General features: G+C 50.2%; 8 protein-coding genes and 1 non-coding gene across 9 annotated transcripts; 5 read left to right on the forward strand and 4 right to left on the reverse strand.

Annotated features, from left to right (window-relative positions):
* Window positions 1–187: 187 nt before the first annotated feature.
* On the reverse strand, window positions 188–276 carry BDV27DRAFT_t212. Its single transcript has one exon. It is a non-coding gene; the product is annotated as a tRNA-Asp (tRNA).
* A 1,781-nt stretch (window positions 277–2,057) lies between these two features.
* Window positions 2,058–6,793, forward strand: BDV27DRAFT_58554 (GRAM and VASt domain-containing protein). Its single transcript, XM_032077013.1, has 3 exons — window positions 2,058–2,876; window positions 2,951–5,625; window positions 5,679–6,793. The coding sequence occupies exons 1-3, from the start codon at window positions 2,443–2,445 to the stop codon at window positions 6,395–6,397; spliced, it is 3,828 nt and encodes a 1,275-aa protein (XP_031922194.1). The 5' UTR covers window positions 2,058–2,442; the 3' UTR covers window positions 6,398–6,793.
* Window positions 6,794–7,066: 273 nt separating this feature from the next.
* Window positions 7,067–9,539, reverse strand: BDV27DRAFT_136660 (uncharacterized protein). Its single transcript, XM_032068809.1, has 4 exons — window positions 8,808–9,539; window positions 8,357–8,758; window positions 8,228–8,302; window positions 7,067–8,161 (listed from the first exon to the last, which is right to left on the reverse strand). Exons 1-4 carry the CDS (start codon window positions 9,442–9,444, stop codon window positions 7,422–7,424), a joined length of 1,854 nt encoding a protein of 617 aa, XP_031922195.1. The 5' UTR covers window positions 9,445–9,539; the 3' UTR covers window positions 7,067–7,421.
* A 503-nt stretch (window positions 9,540–10,042) lies between these two features.
* BDV27DRAFT_136662 (uncharacterized protein) lies at window positions 10,043–12,126 on the forward strand. Its single transcript, XM_032068810.1, has 2 exons — window positions 10,043–11,495; window positions 11,784–12,126. The coding sequence occupies exon 1, from the start codon at window positions 10,475–10,477 to the stop codon at window positions 11,402–11,404; it is 930 nt and encodes a 309-aa protein (XP_031922196.1). The 5' UTR covers window positions 10,043–10,474; the 3' UTR covers window positions 11,405–11,495; window positions 11,784–12,126.
* Window positions 12,127–12,447: 321 nt separating this feature from the next.
* Window positions 12,448–14,706, forward strand: BDV27DRAFT_136665 (RNA recognition motif domain-containing protein). Its single transcript, XM_032068811.1, has 4 exons — window positions 12,448–12,988; window positions 13,268–13,574; window positions 13,634–13,876; window positions 13,929–14,706. The coding sequence occupies exons 1-4, from the start codon at window positions 12,774–12,776 to the stop codon at window positions 14,262–14,264; spliced, it is 1,101 nt and encodes a 366-aa protein (XP_031922197.1). The 5' UTR covers window positions 12,448–12,773; the 3' UTR covers window positions 14,265–14,706.
* Window positions 14,707–14,979: 273 nt separating this feature from the next.
* BDV27DRAFT_136666 (GTPase-activating protein GCS1) lies at window positions 14,980–17,052 on the forward strand. The gene is made up of 4 exons (XM_032068812.1): window positions 14,980–15,356; window positions 15,438–15,506; window positions 15,619–16,329; window positions 16,399–17,052. The coding sequence occupies exons 1-4, from the start codon at window positions 15,315–15,317 to the stop codon at window positions 16,741–16,743; spliced, it is 1,167 nt and encodes a 388-aa protein (XP_031922198.1). The 5' UTR covers window positions 14,980–15,314; the 3' UTR covers window positions 16,744–17,052.
* Window positions 17,053–17,135: 83 nt separating this feature from the next.
* On the reverse strand, window positions 17,136–20,049 carry BDV27DRAFT_136668 (mitochondrial elongation factor MEF2). The gene has a single exon (XM_032068813.1). The coding sequence runs from the start codon at window positions 19,935–19,937 to the stop codon at window positions 17,208–17,210; it is 2,730 nt and encodes a 909-aa protein (XP_031922199.1). The 5' UTR covers window positions 19,938–20,049; the 3' UTR covers window positions 17,136–17,207.
* A 156-nt stretch (window positions 20,050–20,205) lies between these two features.
* On the forward strand, window positions 20,206–22,462 carry BDV27DRAFT_58615 (retromer subunit VPS17). Its single transcript, XM_032077015.1, has 4 exons — window positions 20,206–20,279; window positions 20,351–20,858; window positions 20,922–21,375; window positions 21,430–22,462. The coding sequence occupies exons 2-4, from the start codon at window positions 20,412–20,414 to the stop codon at window positions 22,290–22,292; spliced, it is 1,764 nt and encodes a 587-aa protein (XP_031922200.1). The 5' UTR covers window positions 20,206–20,279; window positions 20,351–20,411; the 3' UTR covers window positions 22,293–22,462.
* On the reverse strand, window positions 22,463–23,387 carry BDV27DRAFT_58613 (GFA family protein). Its single transcript, XM_032077014.1, has one exon. It carries the CDS (start codon window positions 23,059–23,061, stop codon window positions 22,633–22,635), a length of 429 nt encoding a protein of 142 aa, XP_031922201.1. The 5' UTR covers window positions 23,062–23,387; the 3' UTR covers window positions 22,463–22,632.
* Between the last annotated feature and the right edge of the window lie 610 nt (window positions 23,388–23,997).

A 23,997-nucleotide genomic window follows, 5' to 3' on the forward strand; every position in this document is an offset into this window, starting at 1 on the left:
TTCCAGGGACAGCTACCCAACATAGTTCTAGCATAATATTCATCAGAGATCTTTGCGCAAATACCATATCCACACTGATACTTGCCCGTGAGATAAGGAAAAAACAAAAACAAACAAACAAAAAGGGAAAATTGGTAAAATAGTGCGGGGTCCACTTGGGGAAGGTGCTAGAAAAAGAAAAAAAGATCTCCCCGACTGGGAGTCGAACCCAGGTCTCCCGCGCTTGTTCTCCTATGAGATGACAAGCGGAAATCATGACCGTTAGACCATCGAGGACTTGTTGAGTAAAGTATCAAATATTCTAATATTCGTACCTAACCAAGCTTTATCGGTAAATTAGCACGCTCATAGTATTTGTAAATTCGAGCTGTGTCTGCAAAGAGGCGAAGGTTAATCTAGCTTGTATGTATGAGCTGAGCAATGATGCTGTTTCTATCTTTTGGTGTATGATGAACTCGCTTGTGGTCTTCATGTAGCAGACAGACACACGCTCCTTCCTTTTCGGTCCTCCGGCCATCCTTCCATATCTTTTGTTCAGCCGAGAAAGAATAGTTTTAGATGAATGAGACAACTTCCGACCCTTTTTTTCTTTTGCTTTCTTTTGCTTGCAGCACTTCAGCCCATGAGCATTCTTTGTGGAGAATCATTGGACCTCAGCGTCTCAAACAAAGCTAGAGCCTATTTCTATTGACGTTGACACTGAGAAATGATTTTCAACTGTCCTATATCAAAACAACATGCGCTTTACATATACATTCCATAAAGCATAATATGACGACGTAGCTTCAACCATACTGCGCAAACACCTTACTTTTATACAAGCACAATACTTGCACTAGGGACCTCTAAAAGGCATCGTCCTGGAGACGGCCCCCTTTTGTTCAACCTTGGGCATGACCTAAATAAAGCACCGTCCTGGACAACTAAGTGGGTGCATTATGCTATAATATGCAATATCTCAAGAGATAATAAAGAATGGAACACAGAAGAGGTTAACCCAAATTTGATGATTGGAAGAAAGTTATTGAGTAGCTAGCTGCCCCTGATACGTGATAGTGAATGAGTTACATTCTGCTTAATTAAGTCTCACGATATACTATCGAGTCAATAAAATCTTGCAGGTTCCTGCATCATGCTTGCATTGGCGAAAGCGTGGTTATACGAAGTATTTATATTCAGACCCTGGTCCGGAGTCCCGCCAACTGGCTTGTACTAAGCATCCAAAGCAGAGAGGCTACTTGAACAGATTAGCCAAATAGAAGTGCATCAACCATATCACAATAAATTGAAGCGTTCTGGGCCCGGAAATTTTGAGAAAACAAAAAGTCATGGCAAGTGTTATTGCTGGATCCAATCAATTACCGGTACTCCGTACATCAATGAGACAATCCTCTCGAGGCCTGGGAGGAAACGAGTACGTGGTTCACCTATTCATAGACCTCACCTTAGGTACGAATACGAGTTTGATTATGTACAGCCACAGTTTGGGAAAAGAAGCTAAGGGGTTGAACATACTGTATACTCGCAACAGCACAGTGGGCGGGTCGGAGACCAGATACCTCCGAGTGGGGTTCTCTCACAGCAGGATTGCCCCTGATAGTCCGATGCTAAATCAAAACCGTAAATCTCAATCAAGTTTGTCCTTCCTGTGTCGTGCGATTTAAAGGGAAGAGAATATTGTGTTCTTTTCGGTGATTTAAATAGTACAGGAATATGACGGGTCTATTAATAGCTTCGTCTTGGCGCTTATTTGTAGGTGCGTACGGATGTGAGTTGTGCGAAGGGTGGCCCTGAAACGATCACATATTTCCCGTAGTGTAGTTCAAACTTAGTATTCTGCATAATCTATCAGAAAAATGGGCGATTTTAGTAACCTCCACCCAGATTTGCCATGGGCTGATAAAAATAGGGTTAATGATCGTCATGTTACCCCTGATGGCTGAGTCAGCCCATAAGGCTTTTGCGCTAGTCCTGATATAGTAAGGCAGCAGTTTGTCCATCCTACTCCAGAACGAGTTACGTCCGTAACCTCGACTGCGGAGTTGATGTTAACTGCCAGCCGTGATTGCTTCGTCATTCCCATTCTTTCCTCACCCCCATTCTCCCGCTCGATTTTCCCCTTTATCAAGCACTTTGCTTCCGATTTACTTTATTAGGACTCTTGTACTTTCTCTTTTCCCATAAATTATACATCCAAGGAGGAGACAAGACTACTCTGATGGCTTCCCAACAGGCGGTATCTTTCCCCTCCGTCTAGCTTCATACGCTGCTCCTATCGGGAACTATCTCGAGGCGGGACACGCTGTACTCTACCATGTACATTTGCCCTCGAAATTCCACATATATCGCGCCTTTTACCCTTCTTACGATTTTGTTATTCTCTTGTTTGAGTTATCTCTCATACGTTAAATCTGAATCGGATTCGATTTATTCCGATTCTTCATGGACGGCACCTCTCTAAACTCCGAAGCCCACCCGGCTTCCTCGTCGGACATGCAGAGTATCGGCAAACTTAATCGCTCGAAAACTTCCATTGATGATGCATTAGGGAGCTCTGGTAGGAGCAATGGCCGCTCGTCGTCGATCGACTCTACTTCCGACAGACCTAAGTCTCAAGCGGGCGAAGGAACTGATTCTACAAAGGCTGGCCCCAGCGGATTTTCAAAGCTCCTTGCCGCTAGGAAAAAGCGAAAGAAGAAGGAAAACCAAAAAGCGACTGAAGGGTTGCCGACACAATTCGAATTGGAAGGGGAGAAAGATGCACAAGATAGGCCAGATGAACCTTTCGAGGACAGGCCTCCATCAGCAGCCAACGACGGCCTAAACCCCCAGAATGATGCATTTAACCTACTGACTGATGACTCTGAACCTGAGCGGTGAGTTGTACCCGGTTTATCTGGCGCTGTATCGCCGACAATTAGCAAAGTGCTGATTATCCACTTTTCTCCAGGACCCCTCCTCTCACTGCCGAAAAGTCCCACGCTGGTTTTTACACAACCTCACCATTAATCAAGACAACATCTACGGACGCGAATGACACTGATGATGCTCAGGCGGATGTAGAATCTGCTGTCAGTGGGCCAAGTGCCACTGCGCATTCCGAGTCCAACGCAGATACAGAGCTCTCGAGGCCCACTTCTCAACCAAGCTTGACATTGGGTGTCCCGGAAGATCGCGGTGGCAAGAAAAGAAGCGTCTCACCAGGGAGACGGTGGAAAGGCGCATTCGGATCAAACCAGGATAAAAAAGATTCCAATCGAGACCGGTCATCTTCTACCCCAAGTGAGGGTAAGAAAGGCGGGGGTCTATTCGGAAGCAGTAGGAGAAGCAGTACATCATCAAAGAAAGCTCCGACCATTATCACCGAGTCTCCTCCGCCTGTGCCACTGCTGGTTCGTACTGACGTCAAGGAAGAGAAACCTGTGCAGCCCTCAGATCACGCTTCTCCAAGCACGCCCCCCCGCCGTACTATCCCAGCACCCCACACTACAGTGACCCCACCTACACCTCGAACCGAAGCTGCCGCTAATCTCTTCTCATCTCCGGATGTCACTGAATCGCCGGAATCTCTGAAAGGGAAAGACCCGCTGCCGCCAGGAGTTGTCGTAAGTCCGTCAGGGAACATGATCTCACACCGGCGGGTACGATCTGCTTCTTCCGTTAGCCACAAGCCCAGTAAGCTGTCTAACTCAATATCTGCTCTGGGCCCAACTATCGAAGAAACGAAGGCGGCCTCGAAGACCAACCCTGCCACCCAACAAAGTGGGTTTTTCTCTTCTGTCTTCAGTGCGGCACAAAACGCTGCCTCAACGCTTAGTAGCAGCCTCAATACTCAGTCAAAGACCCGCAGCCCCTCCCAACAGGTACCCACGGAGTCTGAGGATGTCTCGAGTAAGGATGGAGGAAGTAGCCAGAACGAGACGCAGGATTCTAGCAAAACCGAACAGAAAAAGCCATTGGCAATTGAGACACTAGGATCCGGGGATCTTGACTTCAGCCACTTAGATATTGCTGTGCCGCCTGGTGGGTCCGTCTCAACACCCGACGGTGTTGTTATTACGAAGCCGGACATACCATCTGAGAAGCGCAAAAACACCGCAGTTCATCAGCGAGATGAGGAGGCAGCAAGGCTTGAAGATCGACATGCTGCGCGTGCGGTCACCATGGCTTACGAGAAGCCGGCAGAAGTCTCGGTGGCCCCACCATCGGATGAGAGCCTGGAACTACAGTCCACAAGCTCACTTCCGAGAGACGCCACCGGTGACCATCCCTCTCCAAGTGGCAGCGTACTAGACGGTGAAATCAATGTTCGACCTTCTCGTAGCGGGAGCGTACGCAGCCGCCTGACTAGGCGGCGTCATCGAGGCTCATCAGCAGCAACTGCATCAACAGCAGCTGCCGCTGGGGCTAGTACGATGGCACTAGGGATTCCAGGTGGTAATTCAAGCGTGCCACGGCTGACTGGGTTTGCAGTTGCTAGTAAAAAGCGGAACAGGGACTTCCATCAACTGTTCCGCAGCGTCCCTGAAGACGATTATTTGATCGAGGATTATAGCTGTGCGTTGCAACGAGAGATCATATTGGCCGGACGCATCTACGTATCGGAGGGTCACATTTGCTTTTCGAGCAATATCTTAGGTTGGGTAACTACCCTGGTCATCAGCTTTGACGAAATCGTCGCGATAGAGAAAGAGTCAACAGCTATGGTGTTCCCTAACGCAATTGCCATTCAAACTTTGCATGCTCGTCACACCTTCCGGAGCTTGCTCAGCCGAGAGTCTACCTACGATTTGATGGTCAACATTTGGAAGATTAATCATCCGGCTCTCAAGAGCTCAGTAAATGGTACCAGAGTCGACCAGGGTACAGGGGACAAAACTGAGAAGGCGGGAGAGGAGAGCGAGGGTGGGAGTGAAGATGAAGATGAGATTTATGATGAGGACGAAGATGGTGATAATGCTGATAGTTTCTTTGAGCCTGGCGATGCCAGTGTCAATGGAAGTGACAAGTCACTTCCACTCAAGGGCCTCAGCCGACAAGCTTCTGGGAACCTACCAGTCAATGGCACAGCCCCAACAACATCGAACACGAATAACGACCCGCGCGGCGGAAAATCGTCAAATGAGAACGCAGATGGAGATTTTCCTGGCCCTGCTACCCATGGTCCTACGACATACACTGATCCCGCGGGCCAGTATGATAAAGTTATTAAAGATGAGATTATTCCCGCCCCTCTTGGAAAGGTTTACTCTTATGTATTTGGACCGGCATCGACAAACTTTATGCCCAAGTTCCTTGTGGACAATCAGAAATCCGGCGAGCTTCAGTTCGATATTGAAAACGGTGGTCTGACCAACGAAAGCAGGACGAGACAATACTCGTACATCAAGCCGCTTAATGGCTCCATCGGACCTAAGCAAACCAAATGTATCAGTACTGAAACCCTGGATTTCTTAGACTTGGAGAAGGCGGTTCTTGTTACGCTAAGCACTCAGACTCCCGACGTACCAAGTGGGAATGTTTTCTGCACCAAGACAAAGTACCTGTTCACCTGGGCCGCGAACAACCAGACACGTTTCTTAATGACGTGCACCATCGAATGGTCCGGGAAAAGTTGGCTGAAAGGTAAGTTCGCTACTATTCTCGAGTCTTAAGACCAAGGCACTGATGCGGTTTAGGCCCTATTGAAAAGGGTGCTATTGATGGTCAGGGAACATTCGGGAGCGATCTCATCAGTGCGCTCAGAGCTGCTGTTGCTCCTCGTGCTCGCGCCGCCTCCAAGGCCGGAGGCAAAGGGAAAGGACGTCGCAAGAAGGGAGATGTTGCCAACGAGGAAGCGGCTGCTGCTGCTGCTAAAGCAGCAAGCGATGCGGCCAAGCAACAAGCACAAACTTGGGGACCTCTTGAACCAATACGCGGAGTTTTGGAACCTATAGCCGGCGTTCTTAAGCCTCTGTGGAACGGAAACCTGGCCATCCTAGTCATTGGTATATTGCTCTTCCTAATCTTCTTCCGGACACCCTCGCAGCCGTCAATATTGTCTCACGACATTGGATGTCCCGGCTATTCATTACCTCAGCGACTGGCTGCTTATGAGGAGATGTGGAGAAGAGAGGAGAGCGAGCTGTGGAGTTGGTTGGAGGACCGCGTGGGGATGGACGGCATGGTCTTCCCAACCGTCGACAGGTCAGGCGAAGCGCGGGCGCATGAAAGAGCTCGAAAAGTACAGAGCGGGCGCGATTTTATCAACAAGCTAGACGAAGACAAAATGTCAGTGCGCGAGATGGACCATGCTATACGGACCACCCGTGAGAAGCTCGACACTCTTGAAAAGATCCTGACGAATCGGAAAATGCAAGCGAAGGCAGGGGAGGACACATTGCATTCGGAGTTGTAGGAAGGTGGGTTCCCTGTCTGCTTGGGAAGATGCAGCCAAGAGGCAAGGGACAACGATAGAATAAACTTTTATCCTGAACTCTTGTACAGTTGAGTTCAGTGTCATTCACTTTACTTTTCTTTTCAATTATGGGATTTATCCTCTTTATTTCAGCGGGTGCTTGGTGTTTGGATTTCCATATTACATTCCCCTCCCACATCCAATTATCAGGTCATTTCCGACAAGAATCAGTTATTGATTTGCATACTGCTGAGCGGAGCATTATCTTTCCTCTCTTTGTGTTTCTATATTTGCTTTGGATTTATTCTGACCAGCTCTCGGGAGAGTTTTCTTTGTATATGTGCGCTTACTCTATGTCCATACAACAATCTCAAAATAACTTTTCCTTTTGTTTCACTTAGTCTATCTAAGCTCTTGTAATACACTCCGGACCCTTTTAGACTTGTACGAAGGGTCCACTATGCTTTTTGGTCTTTAACGTAGTATACCAATGCTCCTAACAACGAACTAAGCGTTTAGGGTTCCTGCCGAGTAAACTTATTTGAAATATTATTCCAGTGGCTATTTAGCAACTCAAGGTTGGTGTCTAGGTGGGGTATTTAGGATTGCAGTATTATATAGACAGAGTATTCTATATGCCTTTTTATGTGGTTTACGGTAGGTAATAAATTATAGTAGGACAGGATATATTTAGCAAGAGCAATAAATCTAGACCGTTAAATACTTCTCAGAAAGTTATAGTTCAAGTCTTGTGTATAGTACAGTACATAACTCAGCAGTGCACAAGACAGCATTACATTTGTATAGAATATGCCAAAGCTAGATCTCCGGACATCATGATAAGCAAAAGCAAGATAAAAGAAGCGTAGATCATAAATATATAAACATCGGAGAAAAGAACCAAGCTAGGGAGGTATAACAAAGCAATATCAAAGTCATAGTTGTATATGCGTGTACGGTTTAGAAAGAAAAGCTCATGCGGTCGTAAAGGGCTTTTATGATGGCACAGAAGGCGAGGACTTTCCTATGTTCCGTCATAGGGCTTAGGGCGCGAGGAAACTGACAATCGCGGTTCGTCCTGTTCTTCAATCTTTTGTTGCCGTTTCTGTTTCTTTTTATTGACCTTCTTCATTGCTTCTTTAGTGAGTTGCTCACGGAACAGCCGTTCCACCACATCCTTCTTCCGAGTCTTTCTATCGCCAATCATGATGAGGACGCCACCGGTGATATTGCAAGTAATTGAACAACAAAGAATGACAGTAGTTAGGGCGAAAGGACGGTGGTGATAACTGATGCCCCACGTGCAGGCGCCGAGCGCGATTTGAAGCATGGAATGGCAGTCTAACAGGACAACAATGGCGATAAGCATGCGAAGAGGGAAGGCGTGGTGGGTCAGGGTTTCGTGAGGTTTGTAGAAGGTATGAGACTTGGACAATTTCGTTTGATGGTGAATCAGCTTTTGCTGCTGCAGACGGTTCAGCACAGTAAACTCATACTCTTCGTCTTTAGGCGTATCCCCGAATTCAACGTCGACATCGATCTCGCGACGAGTGGGTAGATCATTTTTATCTTTGAGATCTGGCAGTTGACGCTTTCGACGGACTTTCCATGTTCGAAATGTGTAGTGAGCAATGAAACACATGTGGTATGTGTCAATCGCACGGAACGGTGCTAGCCCATCACCCATAATGGCGAACAAGGCGACAAGAACGTTGTCAATCACGTTGATGATGTACAGCTGCCGCCCACCGACGTTAATCCAACCTGATCATTTAATTAGCCCTATGCACATAAAAGGCCACAGGCCAGCAAAGAAAACTAGGGTCATACCAATCAGGAACAGCACCCAGGCTAGACCGAAAAGCGTAATAAGAGTTGCGTATAGGGTGATGAGAAACCCGAGTGCTACAGGGCCAACAGTCAGTAAGCGATCCAGTGCTGCAACTGGTCAGTACATACGTTTAGAAACATATTTCCCAAAGCCCTTCATTGCCCGTTTAAACTTGGAACGACGAGAATGTAACATGTGCCTGACATGATCGTTCAATTCTTCTATGTCTCTCGCTGTCCAACCCTCGAGATTGCTTCCTTCAGGTAGCACGGCAAATTGTGGATCTTGTTTCCCCAAGACTGCTGATAGGCTTGTCAAGGGTCGTTCTAGTGATGGACGGCCTTCAAGGGGTTTCTCGAATGGCTCCTCGCCCTCTTCTGTTTCCGTCGTTTCCTCCCCAGTCGACTCCGACGACTCTCTCGGCGGTGAAAGTGCATAAGTCTGGTTGCGATTGATTAACGGACCCAAATTGGGCACGAACAAGGAGTTTTGGACATTTGTCAGGGTCGATAGTGCTGAAACTTCCGGGTCTGGCTAATGTTAGGGCATGTTGGCATAGATGCCTGATTCAGGGCATACCAATAACATCTAAGACATCCACCACGTGGGGATGGTATTCATTGTGCGTAGTGTCGGCCTCTGATGGAGGAGCGGCCCCGCTCGCAGATACGCGATTCCGCGAGAACCGGTTCATAGCTGCTTCACTCGTCCAACGCAGAAGACCCAAACTTCCTCGCCTTTGCACCCGGGGTGGTGGGGACCCCGAGGGAGGCACTTCGGAAAACGGCCGACTCGAAGGAGCTAAATTGATCGGACTTAGATTTGCCGGCTCTTCCATCAAGGGATGCATTTGGTCTTGTGGGAGACGGGGAAGGGCAGATGGATTGGGAGCAGACCACCTCCCAGGCCGGGGCTCGGAACTGCTGCGGCGACGATTTCCCTGCCATGAGTCTTCATCTGCGCCTTTTGCGGGAGGCGGCGATGCGACATTGATACTTGAAGCATTGCCAGTGCCCCGAGAGACTCCGGGCTGGATTTGGGGGATGGCGGTCTCCAAAGACGGGAGGCGCTGAAGGCGGATGGTAGGGCGGCGAGAGCGGAGCGACGTCGCACGTTGTCGCTGCTGTAATGACGTCGGTTGAGGAGTCGTGGAGGGTGGCCTCGGACCTTCTGCAGAAGAACCATTAGAGCCGTCGACGGGCTCTATATGATCCATCGCGAGAAGAATCCTCTCTTAGCCTGAGGGGATTAGAATCAGCCAAACGAGTGAAGATTGCAAAGGCAAGTTGAAGTATACTAACAGGAGAGAAAAACTGGAAAACGAAGGGGAAGAGGAGAAGAATGGGGTTCCATGTGAACTCTATTGCCATTGCTTGAGTAAGCGCGCCAAGCCGTGGGACTGACTAACCTTATTCTGCTCGGCCTCTTGGTTGGCTCAAAACTCAGGCCAACACTAATACTCTATTCGATAAGATCCCCCGTCGGTAGTTCTGGACCTCCGTACAGTCTATAAAAAAAGGTGGAGACTGACTTACTCGGAACCATTTATGTCCAACAGGAGAGGTAACGTAAATAAATATCACTGTTCTTCACAAAGACCTCAATGGGCCAACAATCATAAATCAATAAAGAATGTTGTTACTGTGTGGTATACGAGTCATCAGCCAAAGCCCTAGGTATCTTGATTACCTTCTACGTCCCGGCTGCCTGGCCCATAGGCATTCACACCAACAGAACACAACACCCACCTAAAGCTGACATTATGGAGTATAAGATAGAAAATCAAAGGTACCTCAACTATTCTAGGCTGAGTTGTCATTGATCGACATGGCCAATCTCTTTGTTCAGAGAACAATAACAATGTCATCAGAAATTAACATTCACTACTGTTCAACGCATCTCACAACCCTAACTAGCTCTTATATTCTAATCTCACCACAAAATGATCCCCTCCTCAATTAACATCTTCAACCAGAAAGCTCTCACTATCTCTTCAGAAACAAAGTACCTGACCAGAAGGTCAAGAATACCAAGCTTTAACAAGGTAAATAGGCGGGGCCTATAACGGTGAGTGTACAATCACTAATAGGAAGCCAGCGTTCAAGAGACACCAAGAACATTTGATGCACTGGCTTCCCTGCGACAAGTTTGATGCTGACGTGGTTAGAATCTTACTACTGAGATCGACCGACCACCCTTGCATATTGCGATACCGTTCTCTCTTGTGAATGCGTACTTCTTAGAGAATGGCCAAGAAGCGACCTGCCTCGTCGGATATGCACTCCGACCAACCCACAAAGAAAGCAAAAGTTCTGAACGCGAATCAAGACTGGATCCTCGATGAGGACGAAATCCCTGACACACCGTCATCCCCATTGTCTCCCAGCGAGACCAACGATAGTTCTGCCGACACGGAAGCCCTGTCCGAATCCTCCACTACGGGCCCAGCCACACCGTCTCCTTATACCGTCGAGTTCTTTGCGGATATGGCCAATACCATTGCGAATCTCTTTCCTTTTGAAGCGTTTGCCGAAGCCCATGGCTGCACGGTCGGTGACGTTTCGCAAGCGATCAGTGCTATGGTTGTTGCCCCCCTTTCCGATCCATCGTTTATCTGGCATAGTGATAATGAGATCTCGATCGCCGAATATGGACAAGGCATGATCAGTACTTGGAATGAGCATTACGAGTGCAAGCTTCGAAATGCTGCTACAACGAAGTCAATTATCGATCTCACAACCCAGACTGGCTCCACAAGCTCTTCGGGAGCTGAAACATCCTCCGAAGAGAGGAGTGTCTTGTCAGCAAGTCTCGATAAAGAACCTCCTGAAGAAACGTCGTCAGAAGATGAAGTTGAGCTTCCGGATAGCGAGGTACCGGGTCTACCAAAGAAGAGTTGCCTCAGCACACAGTCACAGAAAGCAGCGGGTCGACGGGCCAAGACGGTGAGATGGGCCCCTCCCCTCTCGCCGGCCGTTCGTGAGAAGGTGTACAGGGACGACTATGGCAACTATGTCCCGGTCCCGACACCAGAAGAGATTCAGGAAAAGGAGCGCCAAAAATTGCGAGAGGAAATGCGGGCGAGCAAGGGGCTACTTGAACGGCCGGAACCAACATACAATGCATTTGACCTAGAGGTCCTTTCAGGTTTTGACGACCTATCATATGTGGTGTAGCCTCATCATTTTGTACATTGATGACCCTAGATTATTCTTATTCTTATTCTTCTTTGTCTTTATTGGTATTTTTTTTTTTTTTTCTTTCTTTCCTCATCTCCGTTGTTTATTGTTGTTTGCCAATAAGCGGGGACGGCGCCGTAGCGTCAGGATTGACGTAGCTGCGGGCCTCTTGATCTGCAGCACATACGACCGATGTTGGTTGAAGAATGGGTTACATTGTCCCTTTCAGGAGTTTAATTTGAATATTTTTTTGAGACTCATAAGAGTTACTGCTGATAAATCTTTCGTAAATACTATGTATATTAGTTCCTTGAGTTTCCCATGCGATTGAGTTGCCGATATGCAAGATGTGCGAGGAGATTTTGGTTGATCTCACATGAGAGTGCGTTTAGTAAGTTCGATTGGACGAAATTGAACCACATCCCAAGATTCCAGGATTGTTGTGTGCTCCACTATATGATGGAGTAAGAGAAAGATCCCTTATCCACTCAAATGGCTGATGAGAGAGCGCGTGGAGAAACTATGACGGGATCTGACCAGATATATGTTGGCAAGTGGAGAACCCGGTTGCTGGAAGATACGATGTGTTTTTCTACGGAGTATGATCTGGAATGTTCCCCCCCAAGGAGGGGTAGAGTCGAGGGTGCGAATTGGGCGGTCAGAAGTATCCCACCGTAAGAGTTGAAGGGAACAATAAGAAAATTCACATTATGTGTAGGGGTATTTTGTCGGGGTAAGAAAAGTTGGCGGAGGGGGAACGGTTGTAGGGCGATTTGTAGGTCATGTGCCCATCATGAGATCAATGAGTCAGATGTGTTGTTTTTCCTTTTTTTGTTTTCGTTGCAGAAAATCTGCTTAACAACGGGCGGTGATGTCAGATATGAGCGCTAAGAGAGACCCTAACCCGGAGTGGGCAAAGGTGCCTGAAGACTGGCCAGACCGCCGCCTTCCAATCCCGGAGCTCCGTTGGGTGTCGAAGTGACTAACGACACGTCGTGATTACCACTAGCATCGTCAGCCTGAGGCCACAACCTACCCGTCCCGGCTTAGCGTGCCACCCTCGCTGCCTGCCCTTTTTCTCTCTCCTTCTCCTTTCTGCCCCGTCGACTTCATCCTTCCTCTCAAGGCAAATCTCCATCGTGTTCAACTAAGGATTTCCCCCGTCAACCACACGTATCTAGGGCACCAAGCTACCCTTTTCCTCCTCCCCCCTCTTCAAGTTACTCCCACCCATCCATTCCAAGGAGTTTCAAGTACAGGCAGCCTTTAGCTACCCTGAGTCCTTGACAACACACAACCGGTCAGGTTTACTCGCGATCTCAACCAAGTATCTTCAACTCTCGACCTTGTGATCTCAGCCATCAAGATGTCTACTGCCGTCGAAAACCACGCCGACAACCAGGCCGCTACCACCCCCGCCGCCACTGAGGCTACTACCAACGGCACTGCTCCTGCCGCTCCGGCGCAGTCCACCGATGCTGCTGCCGCCAGTGCTGATGAGGGACGTCGGCTGTACATTGGGAATCTCGCTTATGCGACCACTGAGGGGGAGCTCAAGGAGTTCTTCAAGAACTACAAGGTGTAAGTCTTTCATGTCGAGTTACCTGTCGCCTGTTTGTCAAGGTGTTCCTTTGTTTGGTCATAAGGTTTCTTGGCCTGCCGGTGTTAGTTGCAGGCCAAGGAGATCATCAACCCATCCCGCTTCCGTAATGCCCAACTACTACAGGAGTGTTCTCAGTTTCTTTTATGAAGGGCTTGCCATGACTCAATTGCATGTCTACCACTGAAGACGCGCGTTCCAGCTGTGGTTCGCATTATCAATAATGACATAAGCTAGATGCTAATACACAATTGGTATAGTGAAAGTGTCTCCATCCCTGTGAACCCTCGTACCAACCGCCCTGTTGGATACGCCTTCGTGGATCTTGCTACTGCCCACGAGGCTACCTCTGCCATTAGTGAACTCTCTGGAAAGGAGATTCTCCAGCGCAAGGTTTCTGTTCAGCTGGCCCACAAGCCTGAGCCTGCCGAGGCCAAGGCCGAGGGTGCTGTAAGTGGCGGTGAGGGTGCCAGTGGCAATGAGGGCCGCAGGAGGACCGGAGGTCGTGGCCGTGGCCGCGGCCGCGGTCGCGGTCGTGGAGGTCGCCTCGGCCGTGGAGGCCGTGCTGTAAGTTCACTAATCTCAGAATGAACGCTAGATTCTTGAGACACTAATGTCTTCCATAGCAGAGCCAGCCCCAGAATGGCCAGGCTGCTACTCCCGCTGAGCCTACCAACGTCCCAGGTCAGGCCGCTCCTCTGACTGAGACTACCAACCAGACTGAAGCTGCTGCTACCTCTGAGTCTGGTAAGCAGGCTGCTAAGCCTCGTGCCCGCCCCCAGAAGCAGCGCGGCCCCCCTGAGGATGGAATTCCTTCCAAGACCAAGGTCATGGTTGCCAACCTTCCTTATGATCTGAGTGAGGACAAGGTGTGTATATTCTTGTTGGTTTTTGAGTTTTGGTCGCTAATCCTTCCTACAGCTCAAGGAGATCTTCGCCGCCTACTCGCCCGTTTCCGCTAAGATCGCTCTGCGTCCCATTCCCCGCTTTATGATCAAGAAGCTTCAGGCCCGCAACGAGCGCCGTAAGGGCCGTGGCTTTGGTTTCGTCACTCTTGGCTCTGAGGAGCTCCAGGAGAAGGCCGTGAAGGAAATGAACGGCAAGGAGATCGAGGGTCGTGAGATTGCCGTCAAGGTCGCCATCGACAGCCCCGGCAAGGAAGACGACGCTGTTGCCGCGCCCGCCACCGACGCTGAGAAGACTGAGCCGGCAACCGAAGCTCCGGCGCAGGAGAACGCTGCTCCCGCTGCTGCTTAAAGGACAAGTCGTTCTCAACCGGAACGAATCACAGATCTCGACATGCCCACTGTATAGTCGAGATTTATTGGAGGAAGAGAAAGGACCTTCGTACGGATGATAACTTCATACTCTGCCGTCGAGGAGCGTTTTTACAAAAGTCAAAAAAAGGTAAAAAAGACAACGAGGCCAACTACCAAACGCAAAAGTTATGAAAATATTATTCCCGTTCGAAGCGGTCATAGGGGACGAATTTATCATGAGGATGAGGCATTCATTATTTCCTATGTTTTTTGCGCACGAACTGCCGCGAGGCATTCGTGCGACTGGAGCGACGAGAGACACCGTAATGTGTGGTTTTCACGGAGACGTGACCTTTTGCTAACGACTATTGCCTTTCTGCTATCTTGTATCTTAGCAACCATTTAGTTTATGATTGATTAGCCGCAAGGCTGGCCTTGTAGTGATTGTTTCCTGGAGCCTTCCATGACTGATAATAGATATGTCCCGCTGTAGATGAGATAAAACAGTTCATATATGTGATACACCTTATTCTCTTTTATAAGTAAAGCGTATCAGCACACGGCTGCAAGAAGGAATGCAGTCATACTCTGGCATTCATTGATTGGACTCCACTGGTGCCATAGGAACAGCACGCAAAAGTGGAACTCTGCAGTGATCTCCCTAATTGAGGCCAATTAAGCCTGATTTTCCCTCTTGGCAGTCTCAATTAACTGCCACAACCACCTCATCACCACCTTGACACTTGAACTTGCGGCACCTTGGGGCTTTTCTCCGTGCTTTAATCATATTTTACAGAGAGGGAGCGACAAAGACAGGGCTATCGAACCGACTGTGATCTCGCATACTTCTCTGTACTTCGGTGCGGAGATAGAAAGACCGGCATACTAACGGCAGAGAGGGGCGCTCCAGCCGATTCCACCTCCACACTGTCTAACCCTCGCGCCACCAGAGCAACCCCTTAGGCACGGAGGGTTGAGATCAATTATCTTTTCTCATTATATCTCTTATTTTCCTACTTGACTCAATCAGCATATCTCATTATTCATCATGTCGAAAATGTGGGAGGTAGATCCGGAGACGAAGGCGAAGGTATGCCATCTCAATCATTACCCTGTAAACGGCCAGGGTCATGAAACTAGATCTGTCTAATCTGTACGATAATGTGTCCAGCTCCTCCAAATCTCCAAAACCAACGGAAACGATAAATGCTGCGACTGCGGCGCGCCATCGCCACAATGGGTTCGTCTCCTACAACACATTTCCGTCTATGCCTGCACCTACATCTCAAACGGCCACCTCTTGTCATAACCTTCACTAATATGTCTCGGCCTTGTTTTCTTGCTTCTATCAGGCCTCCCCTAAATTCGGAATATTCATCTGTCTCAATTGCGCGGGCACCCACCGCGGCCTAGGTGTCCACATCTCTTTCGTCCGATCCATCACCATGGACGCCTTCAAGATCGCCGAGATCCAACGTATGGAGCTTGGGGGTAACGAACCATGGAAGACATTCTTCGATGATCACATCGTCACTCAGTCCGAAGGCCGTACATTCGAAGACTCAACCATCAAAGAGCGCTACGAGGGTGACGTAGGCGAGGAATGGAAAGAGAGACTCTCCGCCAAAGTCGAGGGGCGAGAATACGTCCCGGGACAGAAACCACCCCAACCGAAGAAGAAACCGGTCGTGGAACCCGCCTCTTCGCGGTCAAGCACACCGCTGGGTCGGGCCTCTCCTGCGTCGCATGATGGGTTTGGAGGTATGGACGGTGGACGGAAAGAGCGTAACGAGGCATATTTTGCGAAACTGGGCTCGGAGAATGCCACGCGACCGGACTCTGTTCCACCATCGCAGGGTGGAAAGTTCACTGGATTTGGTGGTGGTCTGCCAGCTTCATCGGGATCGTCGAGAAATACCCCCGGAGGAAATATTCCCGGTTTCGACGATTTCCAGAAAGATCCTATGGCCGCCTTGACCAAAGGGTTCGGCTGGTTTACGTCTACTGTTGGAAAGGGTGCGAAGACTGTGAACGACTCATATATTCAGCCTACCGCTAAGTCGGTATGTTCTTATTCCCTAAATATCCTCCCCTTCTCCAGTGCTCCACACTAACATAGATCTTTTTTTCAGATAGCGGAATCCGACTTCGCAGCCCAAGCCCGCCAACATGCCACCCAGCTTGGTCAAACCGTCCAAGTCGGCGCCCGCGGCGCGGCTGGTCAATTCCAACGATTCGTAGAAGGCCCAGACGAGAACAACGCCGGCCGTCGTCGCGCCGAACCCGAACGCAAAGATTTCTGGGACGACTTTTCCAGCCTCGCGCAAGAGGACAACCACCGCAGAAATGCCTCCCGGTCCAGCGCCATCGGAACTGCAGCCATGAAACCTGGCCCTACCTCCAGTACCGGCGCCGCGACAGGCAATGCATCGTCAACGACCGCGAAGGAAAAGGATGAGTGGGACAATGATTGGTGATTTTATTTTGGAGTTGTAGAATACATAACTGAAGCGTAGTGCATTTAGTGTTTTGTTGCCTTTCTTCTTCGGTTGCCGGGAAATGGTTATATATATCTTTTTCTGTTAGATCGCTCAGGCCCCGTGCTCTTTGTGCGTGTTATAGACGTGACGACAATGTTCGCTTGCCGTTCATTTGGGTATCGTTGTAGGTGAGCTGGTTTATATTCTTGTTTGACGGGGTCTGGTTATTACTACTGTGGCCGCATTTTAGATCGTGCCTAGATTGTATAGATGCTAGCAAGGTGTCTTGTTCAGCAGGCTGGATCCACTACCCGTGGTATGACGCTAGGACGTCTCATTGCAAATGATATACTACTATACATTTATCCCATTATATTTTGTTCTTACATAAATAACTCCCGTCACTGCAATCCAGAGTAGAGAAACAGTACTGTGCAATGCCACAAAAGCCAAATAACCACTTAGAAAAAGTCACCTCTCAGCTCGGCAAGCACAGCCTTCTGTCTCGGCGCACTCATCTTCTCGAACCGATCGACGCTCATGACGAATGTGCCGCGTCCTGCGCTCAAACTACGCAGGTGTTTGAGATACCCGACCATTTCCTTGAGGGGTACCTTGGCCGTGATGGTTCGGGGTCTGTTAGCCGATGTCGGGAGATCAATTCCCACGGTGGACGACTGGAAGGGATCAGGCGGGGCGTAGACCTTGTTCGGGTCGATGGGAGGAAGGAGATCGTCTGTTGGGCTTGAGGCGATATCTGTTGTTGGAAGGGGTATTTCCTCGTCGAGGGAGATGATGTGGCCGCCACGGGATGAAGAGATGTCGTGGACGACGGCGCCGAGACTGGCTTCATCTACGCTGATGATCACGTTCATGACTGGTTCCATGAGGGATGTGCCCGCTGCGGAGGGGAGGTCTCGGAGGGCGGAGGAGGTTGCGAGACGGGCTGCGGCGGAGATGGCGGAGGGGGTGGATTCGTTGCCGAAGAGGTGTTCGGCTGGGTCGAAGGTGAGGGTGACGCGGGTGCCGTGCATGGGGAAGGTGAATTGAGGACCGCGGGCGAGTGCCGCGAGACAGCCGTTCTGGAGGGCTGTGCGGAAGGCGTGCACGTCTAGGCCTGGGGGCAGGAGGGGGCTCTCCTCGATGCCCTTTTTGTTGACTTCGACTTGGAGGCCCGGTGCTTGGATGATGATTTGGTTGCCGTCTGTGGTTTGGATGGAGAGTGCCGATGGGCCGGGTTGGGTGGTGGTGTCTTCGGGGTCGAAGGGTTCGACGGTTACGGTGCAGCCGGCTTTGCCTTTGCGGCCGGCGATTTCTTTGTCGAAGATCTTGGTTATGGGGCCGGAGGCGCCGAGGGGGCATTCGCGGTAGCCGATTTCGATGCGGCCCATGGAGGCTTTGGCTTTGAGGTCGTTGAGGAGGCGGTCTCGGGCGATTTCGAGGTGTAGTTCGCCCATGCCGCTGAGGAGGGTTTGGCCTGAGTCTTCGTCGACGGTGACGTGGAGGCTGGGATCCTCACGGAGGAGCATCGCGAGAGACTCTTGAAGTCGTTTCTCTTCGCTTAGGCTGTGGGGTTCAACGCTGGCAAAGAAGACGGGGGGTGGGACGTTGATCGGACGGAGTTGGAGGGTGTTGAGAGGTTCAGGGGGTGTGGCCTTGTTGCCGGAGTAGGTGACTAGGGTGTCTCCAGTTCGAGTGTGTTTGAGACCAGCGATGACTCCGATGTGGCCTTCGGGAATGGTGTCAACCTCGACGGCGTCATTCGCATACATCTTCAACAGACGAGGTGCCCGCTCTGACACATTCAGGTTGGTGTTGTACAGGACGCTATTTCGGTCGAGTGAGCCGGAATAGACGCGGACGTACACCAGAACACCACGCTTTGGGTCGTTGACGACCTTGAAGGCTAAGGCGCAGCCTTGGAGCTTTTCGATGGCGTGGCGGGACTCTGCTTGAATGGCAGACTTCTTTTTGTGCTTACCCTTGACAGAAGCCGCCTTCTCGCCTTGTTCAACTAGGAGATCTCCTGAAAGCAGGTGTCGGAGGCCACCCTTAACTCCGCCAATGCTGACTTCTGGTTCAGGAGTCTCAGGAGGGCTAGGGAGTAGATTCGTGACAGCGTCGAGTAGAGGCTGGACACCAATGTTTCGAAAGCTAGCACCGGCGAAGATGGGAATGATTTTCCTTCCCTGCTCCTCCAGTAGACATCTGCGCAGACTCTCGAGAATGTCATTCGCGGGAACTGCCAAATGGTCCTCTTCACAGTCGAAGAACTTCTCCACCATGGCTTCATCATGCTCACTTAGCAGTTCAACGAGGGCAACTCTCGCGCGCTTGAGTTCCTGTGCAAGCTGGGGCTCTTCACTGCTCAGCTGTTCAAGGTTGAACATCTTGACAGACTTGCCGTCTCCTTCCTCCCAACGAAGGCCTTGAAGATTGATAGCGTCGGCAATACCGATAAAACGCCCGTTTCCTCCTTCGAACCAGGGGATCTGACAGACAGCAGGCCATCCGCCCAGCCGGGAGGCAACCTCTCGGACTGTCCGGCCAAAGGCGGCCCCATCTCTGTCAAGCTTGTTCACGTAAACAATCCGGGGAATCCGGTAGGTACTTGCTTGGTGCCAGACTTGCTCTGTTTGAGCCTCGACACCGGCAACACCATCTAGAATGCATACCGCGCCATCTAGAATGCGCAAGGATCGCATGACTTCAAAAGTGAAGTCCGCGTGTCCAGGGGTGTCAATGAGGTTCACGGTATGAGATGACGCAGACCTTGGCGTTTGTGGCTCCTGCGGCGTTGTATTTCCATCACCGGCAGTTTGAGGTGGCCAATGGAAGGTAATAGCGGCAGATTGGATAGTAATTCCTCGAGCGCGCTCAGCAGGAAGGAAATCGGTGACCGTGGAGCCTTCATCCACGTCTCCTATCCTTCTTGTAAATCCGCTGTAATAGAGCATACGCTCTGTAGTGGTAGTCTTTCCCGCATCGATGTGGGCGATGATACCAATGTTTCTGGTTCGATCGAGGACCTCCGCTTGCCATTTGGAAGTACAAGTTGAGAATCCACTACCCCGAAGCAGGTGTAACCTTCCGGCACTTTTGATTACATGTGGATTGAGCCCGAGCCGGCTGATAGGCATAGATTGGAGTCGCGCTGCTTGGTGAGCGCGCAAGAGAGGAGCCGCGACCATTATCGCAATTCCCCCTGTAACATCTGATTATTAATAAATTGGCACAGTTTATCCGCTTGTATGCATGTTATATTACAAGCAAGAAACTAACAAGTGGGGCCCTTCAGAGACGTCAGCGTAGGTACAGCTGGGAAAAATGAAGTTCTCCAAATGTTGGATGTCACTGATGTGGATGCCTGGCCAATCAGGTGTCGGAATCAGCAACGACGTAACCTTTCGGCTTGTCTGTCTCTTCGGGTTGACATTCCATATTCCTTCTGCCTCCCACTCCACACTCCCGCATCCTTAATTTCCCCGTCACAGTACCCCTGCGGCTCTCAATTGTTTTCTGAGGGGATACAGGTAGGTCTCATAATATCGTCGCAGTAACATTCCGAAAATGCATCGCTAATATCTGCGTGTCTGCGGTGCAGACGTGGTCCCGTCGGAGCCATACTATTTATTCTCCATCCACCCCAGCAAAGCCAGATAGCCATGGACTACTCCGCTATATCGCAGGACCCCGAACACCCCGCAGGTACCTCTCCTTGGGCTTCCCCCCGACCTACCCAAACCACATTCCCTCCCTCGAGTACCAACGACATTCTTTCCGATCCGTTAGCTCCACCTCCGTACGATGCCGACAGGGAATCCCAGCCCGAAAGTTCTCTGCCTACCGGGGAGGAACAGACCAAGTCACCCGACCTCTCGGAAAGACTACAGAGCGCACAGCTAGGCGATCCAGATTACCAGAATGAGCAATCACAGTATGCCGCCCAACAGCAACAATATGCCCAGCAACCTCAGTCTCAGCTCCCCGCTAGGTATCAAACCGGGGCTAGACAGCATGCCAGACCGGCTCCTCTATATAAAATTCAGGCGAAGATTACGAGCTTAGAGAGGACAGGCAAAAAGGATCCCGTTCTGCGTTTTGATGTTCACGTGAGCAAGCTCCTTATTCGATAGTTGTCCACCGTCATCGCAACTAACCCCCCCTCTGCACAGACCAACATCCCCAAATTTAGAACCACTCAATATCGCGATGTCCGCCGTACCCATGCCGAATTTACTAAGCTCGCCGAACATTTGATGTCGGCGAACCCCGAAGCGATGGTTCCTGCGGTGCCGCCTCCATTGACCCCCGCCGGCGCAGGAACTGAAGAGGATGAGATTCGCGTGAAGGCGTCCATGCAGAAATGGCTGAACACCGTCTTGGGTAACGAGGTTCTGATGCAGGATGATGAGGTTGTCCTATTCGTTGAGAGTGATTTCGGCTATAGTCCGGTTGTTCGGATGAAGCAGCCTGCGACAGGTATGCGGAGAAAGGTCTTGAAGCAGTTCGCACCGCCCCCGGATGATACGCCTGAGCTACAGAATGCGCGACCTGTAGTGAAGATGTTCTATCTAGGAAGCATGGATGCTAGTCACAAGGTTGACCGTGTGGTCAAGGGCCGACGAGGTACGTGAGCGGGAGCGCTGTGGTGTAATGGCGCCAACTAATAAAGTACTTTAGGACTCGGCCTTGCCGAATCAGACTTTGGCGTAAAGCTGGGGCAGATGCATGTACAAGAGACGCACCCGGGCCTGGCCAATGCTTACCGGAAATTGGGAAAGGTCGTTCAGACAGTTGGGGATTATCACGCAGTCCAGGCTACCGCAGAGGCGACCACCATTGGGGAGCCGCTGAATTATCACTCCTCCGACGCTTTTATTGTGAAGGAAACCCTTACTAACCGCCACATTTTGCTTCGAGATTTGATTCAAGCTCAACAAGTCACCCGCAGCAAGCGCGCTGCAGCAGACCGGCTGAAAGTCAGCTCTTCTGTTCGTCCCGATAAAGTCGATGAAGCAATCAATGCTCTGGATGAGGCTCAGAGTCATGAAGACTACCTTACAAAGCGGACACACCGGGTGACGTCGAACCTACTTCAGGAGAAGCGCCGCTGGTTCGAGCGGACCACGAGTGACCTCTTGGCCAGCCTACGTGAGTACACACTGCGTCAGATTGATGCCGAGCGCCGTACCCTTGCAACTCTGGAGAGTGTTCGACCAGATATCCGGGCAATCGATTCGTCTGGTGGACTGAGCCGACTGGGCCGTGAATCACACCCGACTGTGCGACGGCCAAACCTCGGTTCAAGTCAGGGACCCAAGGGCGACGCCTGGAGCGGCATCCCTCGTCGCAGCGAAGGTCTTGGGCGCAGCATGAGTGGCAGTTTGGCCTCGCCTACTTCGGAGGCCGATGAAGAGGTGAATGGACAGGGCAAGGGAAGGTTGCGGTCCCCCAGTGGAGTCAGTTCCCTTGTCGAGGAAGATGATGAGGATCGACTGGATGCCCGCAATGCGGCGAGCCGGCTAGCGACTAGCACCTTCTGAACTTCTCCTGTAAATTACGGATATTCATGATTGTGAGATTCCCCTGTGACCGCCGTTCCTTTTTTTAAAGTGATCAATCCGTTGAGTCCGGGACGAAGATTGTTTCAGCCTCAATTTGCGTTCGATGATGTTTGATGTGCTTTCTCCCTTTCTGTCGTTGTATTTGCGCTCGAGATTTCTCTCGGATCTGCTTATGATGTTCTACCATCTCTGTGACCTGCGTAGTGGATGAACCCGCGTCTCCATGTGATAAACAAATAGGTATATACATTCAAAACATGCCCTAATCAACCGGAAGTCCATGTACACTATCCAGCAACTCCACGTCCAGCAATCCATGTCAATAACGCCTTCCCCGAGTAACTCCATCACTAAACCTCACAAACCCATCATTCGGTAGCTGGAACCACGCCGCCTTCTCCTTCACAAAGAAATGCGCACAGGGCTTCGGAACTACCCTGTCGAAACCATCGATTGTACCCGCGGCAATGTACAATCCCCCGGGCTCCGAGTCATACAACATACTGATACTCGATCCACACTGGGGACAGAACCCGCGCGTAGCGAAATCGCTAGACCGCCGTAGTGTCGGCTCCTCGTGGGTCCAGGTGATGCTCGTCGCAGAAAAGAGTGCCCAGGTCTGGTAGGGTCCGCCAGATTGTTTGCGGCAGGTTGTGCAGTGGCAGTTTGTGAGCTTCGTGGGCAAGACGTTCGTCGTGTAGGTTATGTGCTCGCAGGCGCAGGTGCCAGATAAGGTGGCGGTTTCCATTTTTCTTCCCTTTGTTTCCTGGTCGTACACCTCCGGGCCTTTTCTTTTTCGTTTTTGCAGGCGCTCGTGGTGGATCAAGTGGTGATACAAAGATCTGGTGAGGCCTTGTGAGAGGATGAGATCGGGGGTGGGTAGCTCGTATAAATTCTTTGTGCTGAAGGGTTTGCTAGGCTATTGTTCTATGGTCTTCGGGGGGAGAGTCCATTGTCGTAAAAGGAATCTGTGCTGACGACAATAGTAAGAGGTTGTAATGATATATATTGAGGTCTAGGGCGCAACTTGGAGGGTCCCATACCCATCTTGAGTTCTCTGATTGGCTGCTACGGATTGATGTACTATGAAATAATGAATGGATTCTGGATAATGCATTATGGCTTGGCACCACAAAACCCTTCCAGGCTGATCGGATAAGGAAACCACATCTAAGTATAGTATCCTGAGAAAGACAAAGAAGCACGGGACGCAGTCCCCCGCTGAGTTTCGAGACATGTAACCGGATCAGATATTCACTTCCTAGTTCTTCTCTGCTAGCCCACTTCTTTGGGTTGCATTCGCGCGGTCATCGAAGAGTTTCTGGATATACTCATAACCCGGTATGTTGTTTAATAAAGGCGCTGAGGAGAACTATATCCTCCCGCTATAGCCAATATTTCATAAGGGATAGTGAGCCACGATCTTGACCAAGGGGGATACGAAACCAAGTAAGTTATTTTGATGACCCTCCAATTCTGGAAAGGACCGATAGTATCAAGGACACTGGCTGCACATAGTTGTAAAACAATGTGGACAAAGGCGAATTTTGGTCTAGGGTTGCAGCTTACTTGTGGCAAAGGAGGGTACATCCTCGTGCGAATTTTTCACTCATTATGCTTTCTGTCAGCTGTAGCTGAATATAACCAAATAACCAATTCAATGCTTTCGAGCCTTTTTTTTTTT

This window comes from Aspergillus caelatus (assembly GCF_009193585.1).
Source record: "Aspergillus caelatus strain CBS 763.97 unplaced genomic scaffold BDV27scaffold_284, whole genome shotgun sequence".
NCBI lineage: Eukaryota > Fungi > Ascomycota > Eurotiomycetes > Eurotiales > Aspergillaceae > Aspergillus > Aspergillus caelatus.

Excerpts from the sequence above, each read along its gene's own strand:
- BDV27DRAFT_136662 (XM_032068810.1), top strand. The coding sequence starts at position 10,475 with ATGGCCAAGAAGCGACCTGCCTCGTCGGATATGCACTCCGACCAACCC.
- BDV27DRAFT_136668 (XM_032068813.1), bottom strand. The coding sequence starts at position 19,937 with ATGGTCGCGGCTCCTCTCTTGCGCGCTCACCAAGCAGCGCGACTCCAA.
- BDV27DRAFT_136666 (XM_032068812.1), top strand. The coding sequence starts at position 15,315 with ATGTCGAAAATGTGGGAGGTAGATCCGGAGACGAAGGCGAAG. Across the intron at positions 15,507-15,618 it reads GCGCGCCATCGCCACAATGG|GCCTCCCCTAAATTCGGAAT; the intron begins GTTCGTCTCCTA and ends TGCTTCTATCAG. Across the intron at positions 16,330-16,398 it reads TTCAGCCTACCGCTAAGTCG|ATAGCGGAATCCGACTTCGC; the intron begins GTATGTTCTTAT and ends TCTTTTTTTCAG.
- BDV27DRAFT_136665 (XM_032068811.1), top strand. The coding sequence starts at position 12,774 with ATGTCTACTGCCGTCGAAAACCACGCCGACAACCAGGCCGCTACCACC. Across the intron at positions 12,989-13,267 it reads TTCTTCAAGAACTACAAGGT|TGAAAGTGTCTCCATCCCTG; the intron begins GTAAGTCTTTCA and ends CAATTGGTATAG. Across the intron at positions 13,877-13,928 it reads ATGATCTGAGTGAGGACAAG|CTCAAGGAGATCTTCGCCGC; the intron begins GTGTGTATATTC and ends TCCTTCCTACAG.
- BDV27DRAFT_58554 (XM_032077013.1), top strand. The coding sequence starts at position 2,443 with ATGGACGGCACCTCTCTAAACTCCGAAGCCCACCCGGCTTCCTCGTCG. Across the intron at positions 2,877-2,950 it reads GATGACTCTGAACCTGAGCG|GACCCCTCCTCTCACTGCCG; the intron begins GTGAGTTGTACC and ends ACTTTTCTCCAG. Across the intron at positions 5,626-5,678 it reads CGGGAAAAGTTGGCTGAAAG|GCCCTATTGAAAAGGGTGCT; the intron begins GTAAGTTCGCTA and ends GATGCGGTTTAG.
- BDV27DRAFT_58613 (XM_032077014.1), bottom strand. The coding sequence starts at position 23,061 with ATGGAAACCGCCACCTTATCTGGCACCTGCGCCTGCGAGCACATAACC.
- BDV27DRAFT_58615 (XM_032077015.1), top strand. The coding sequence starts at position 20,412 with ATGGACTACTCCGCTATATCGCAGGACCCCGAACACCCCGCAGGTACC. Across the intron at positions 20,859-20,921 it reads TTCTGCGTTTTGATGTTCAC|ACCAACATCCCCAAATTTAG; the intron begins GTGAGCAAGCTC and ends CCCTCTGCACAG. Across the intron at positions 21,376-21,429 it reads TGTGGTCAAGGGCCGACGAG|GACTCGGCCTTGCCGAATCA; the intron begins GTACGTGAGCGG and ends AAAGTACTTTAG.
- BDV27DRAFT_136660 (XM_032068809.1), bottom strand. The coding sequence starts at position 9,444 with ATGGATCATATAGAGCCCGTCGACGGCTCTAATGGTTCTTCTGCAGAA. Across the intron at positions 8,759-8,807 it reads GGATGTCTTAGATGTTATTG|ACCCGGAAGTTTCAGCACTA; the intron begins GTATGCCCTGAA and ends AACATTAGCCAG. Across the intron at positions 8,303-8,356 it reads TGGGAAATATGTTTCTAAAC|CACTCGGGTTTCTCATCACC; the intron begins GTATGTACTGAC and ends TTGGCCCTGTAG.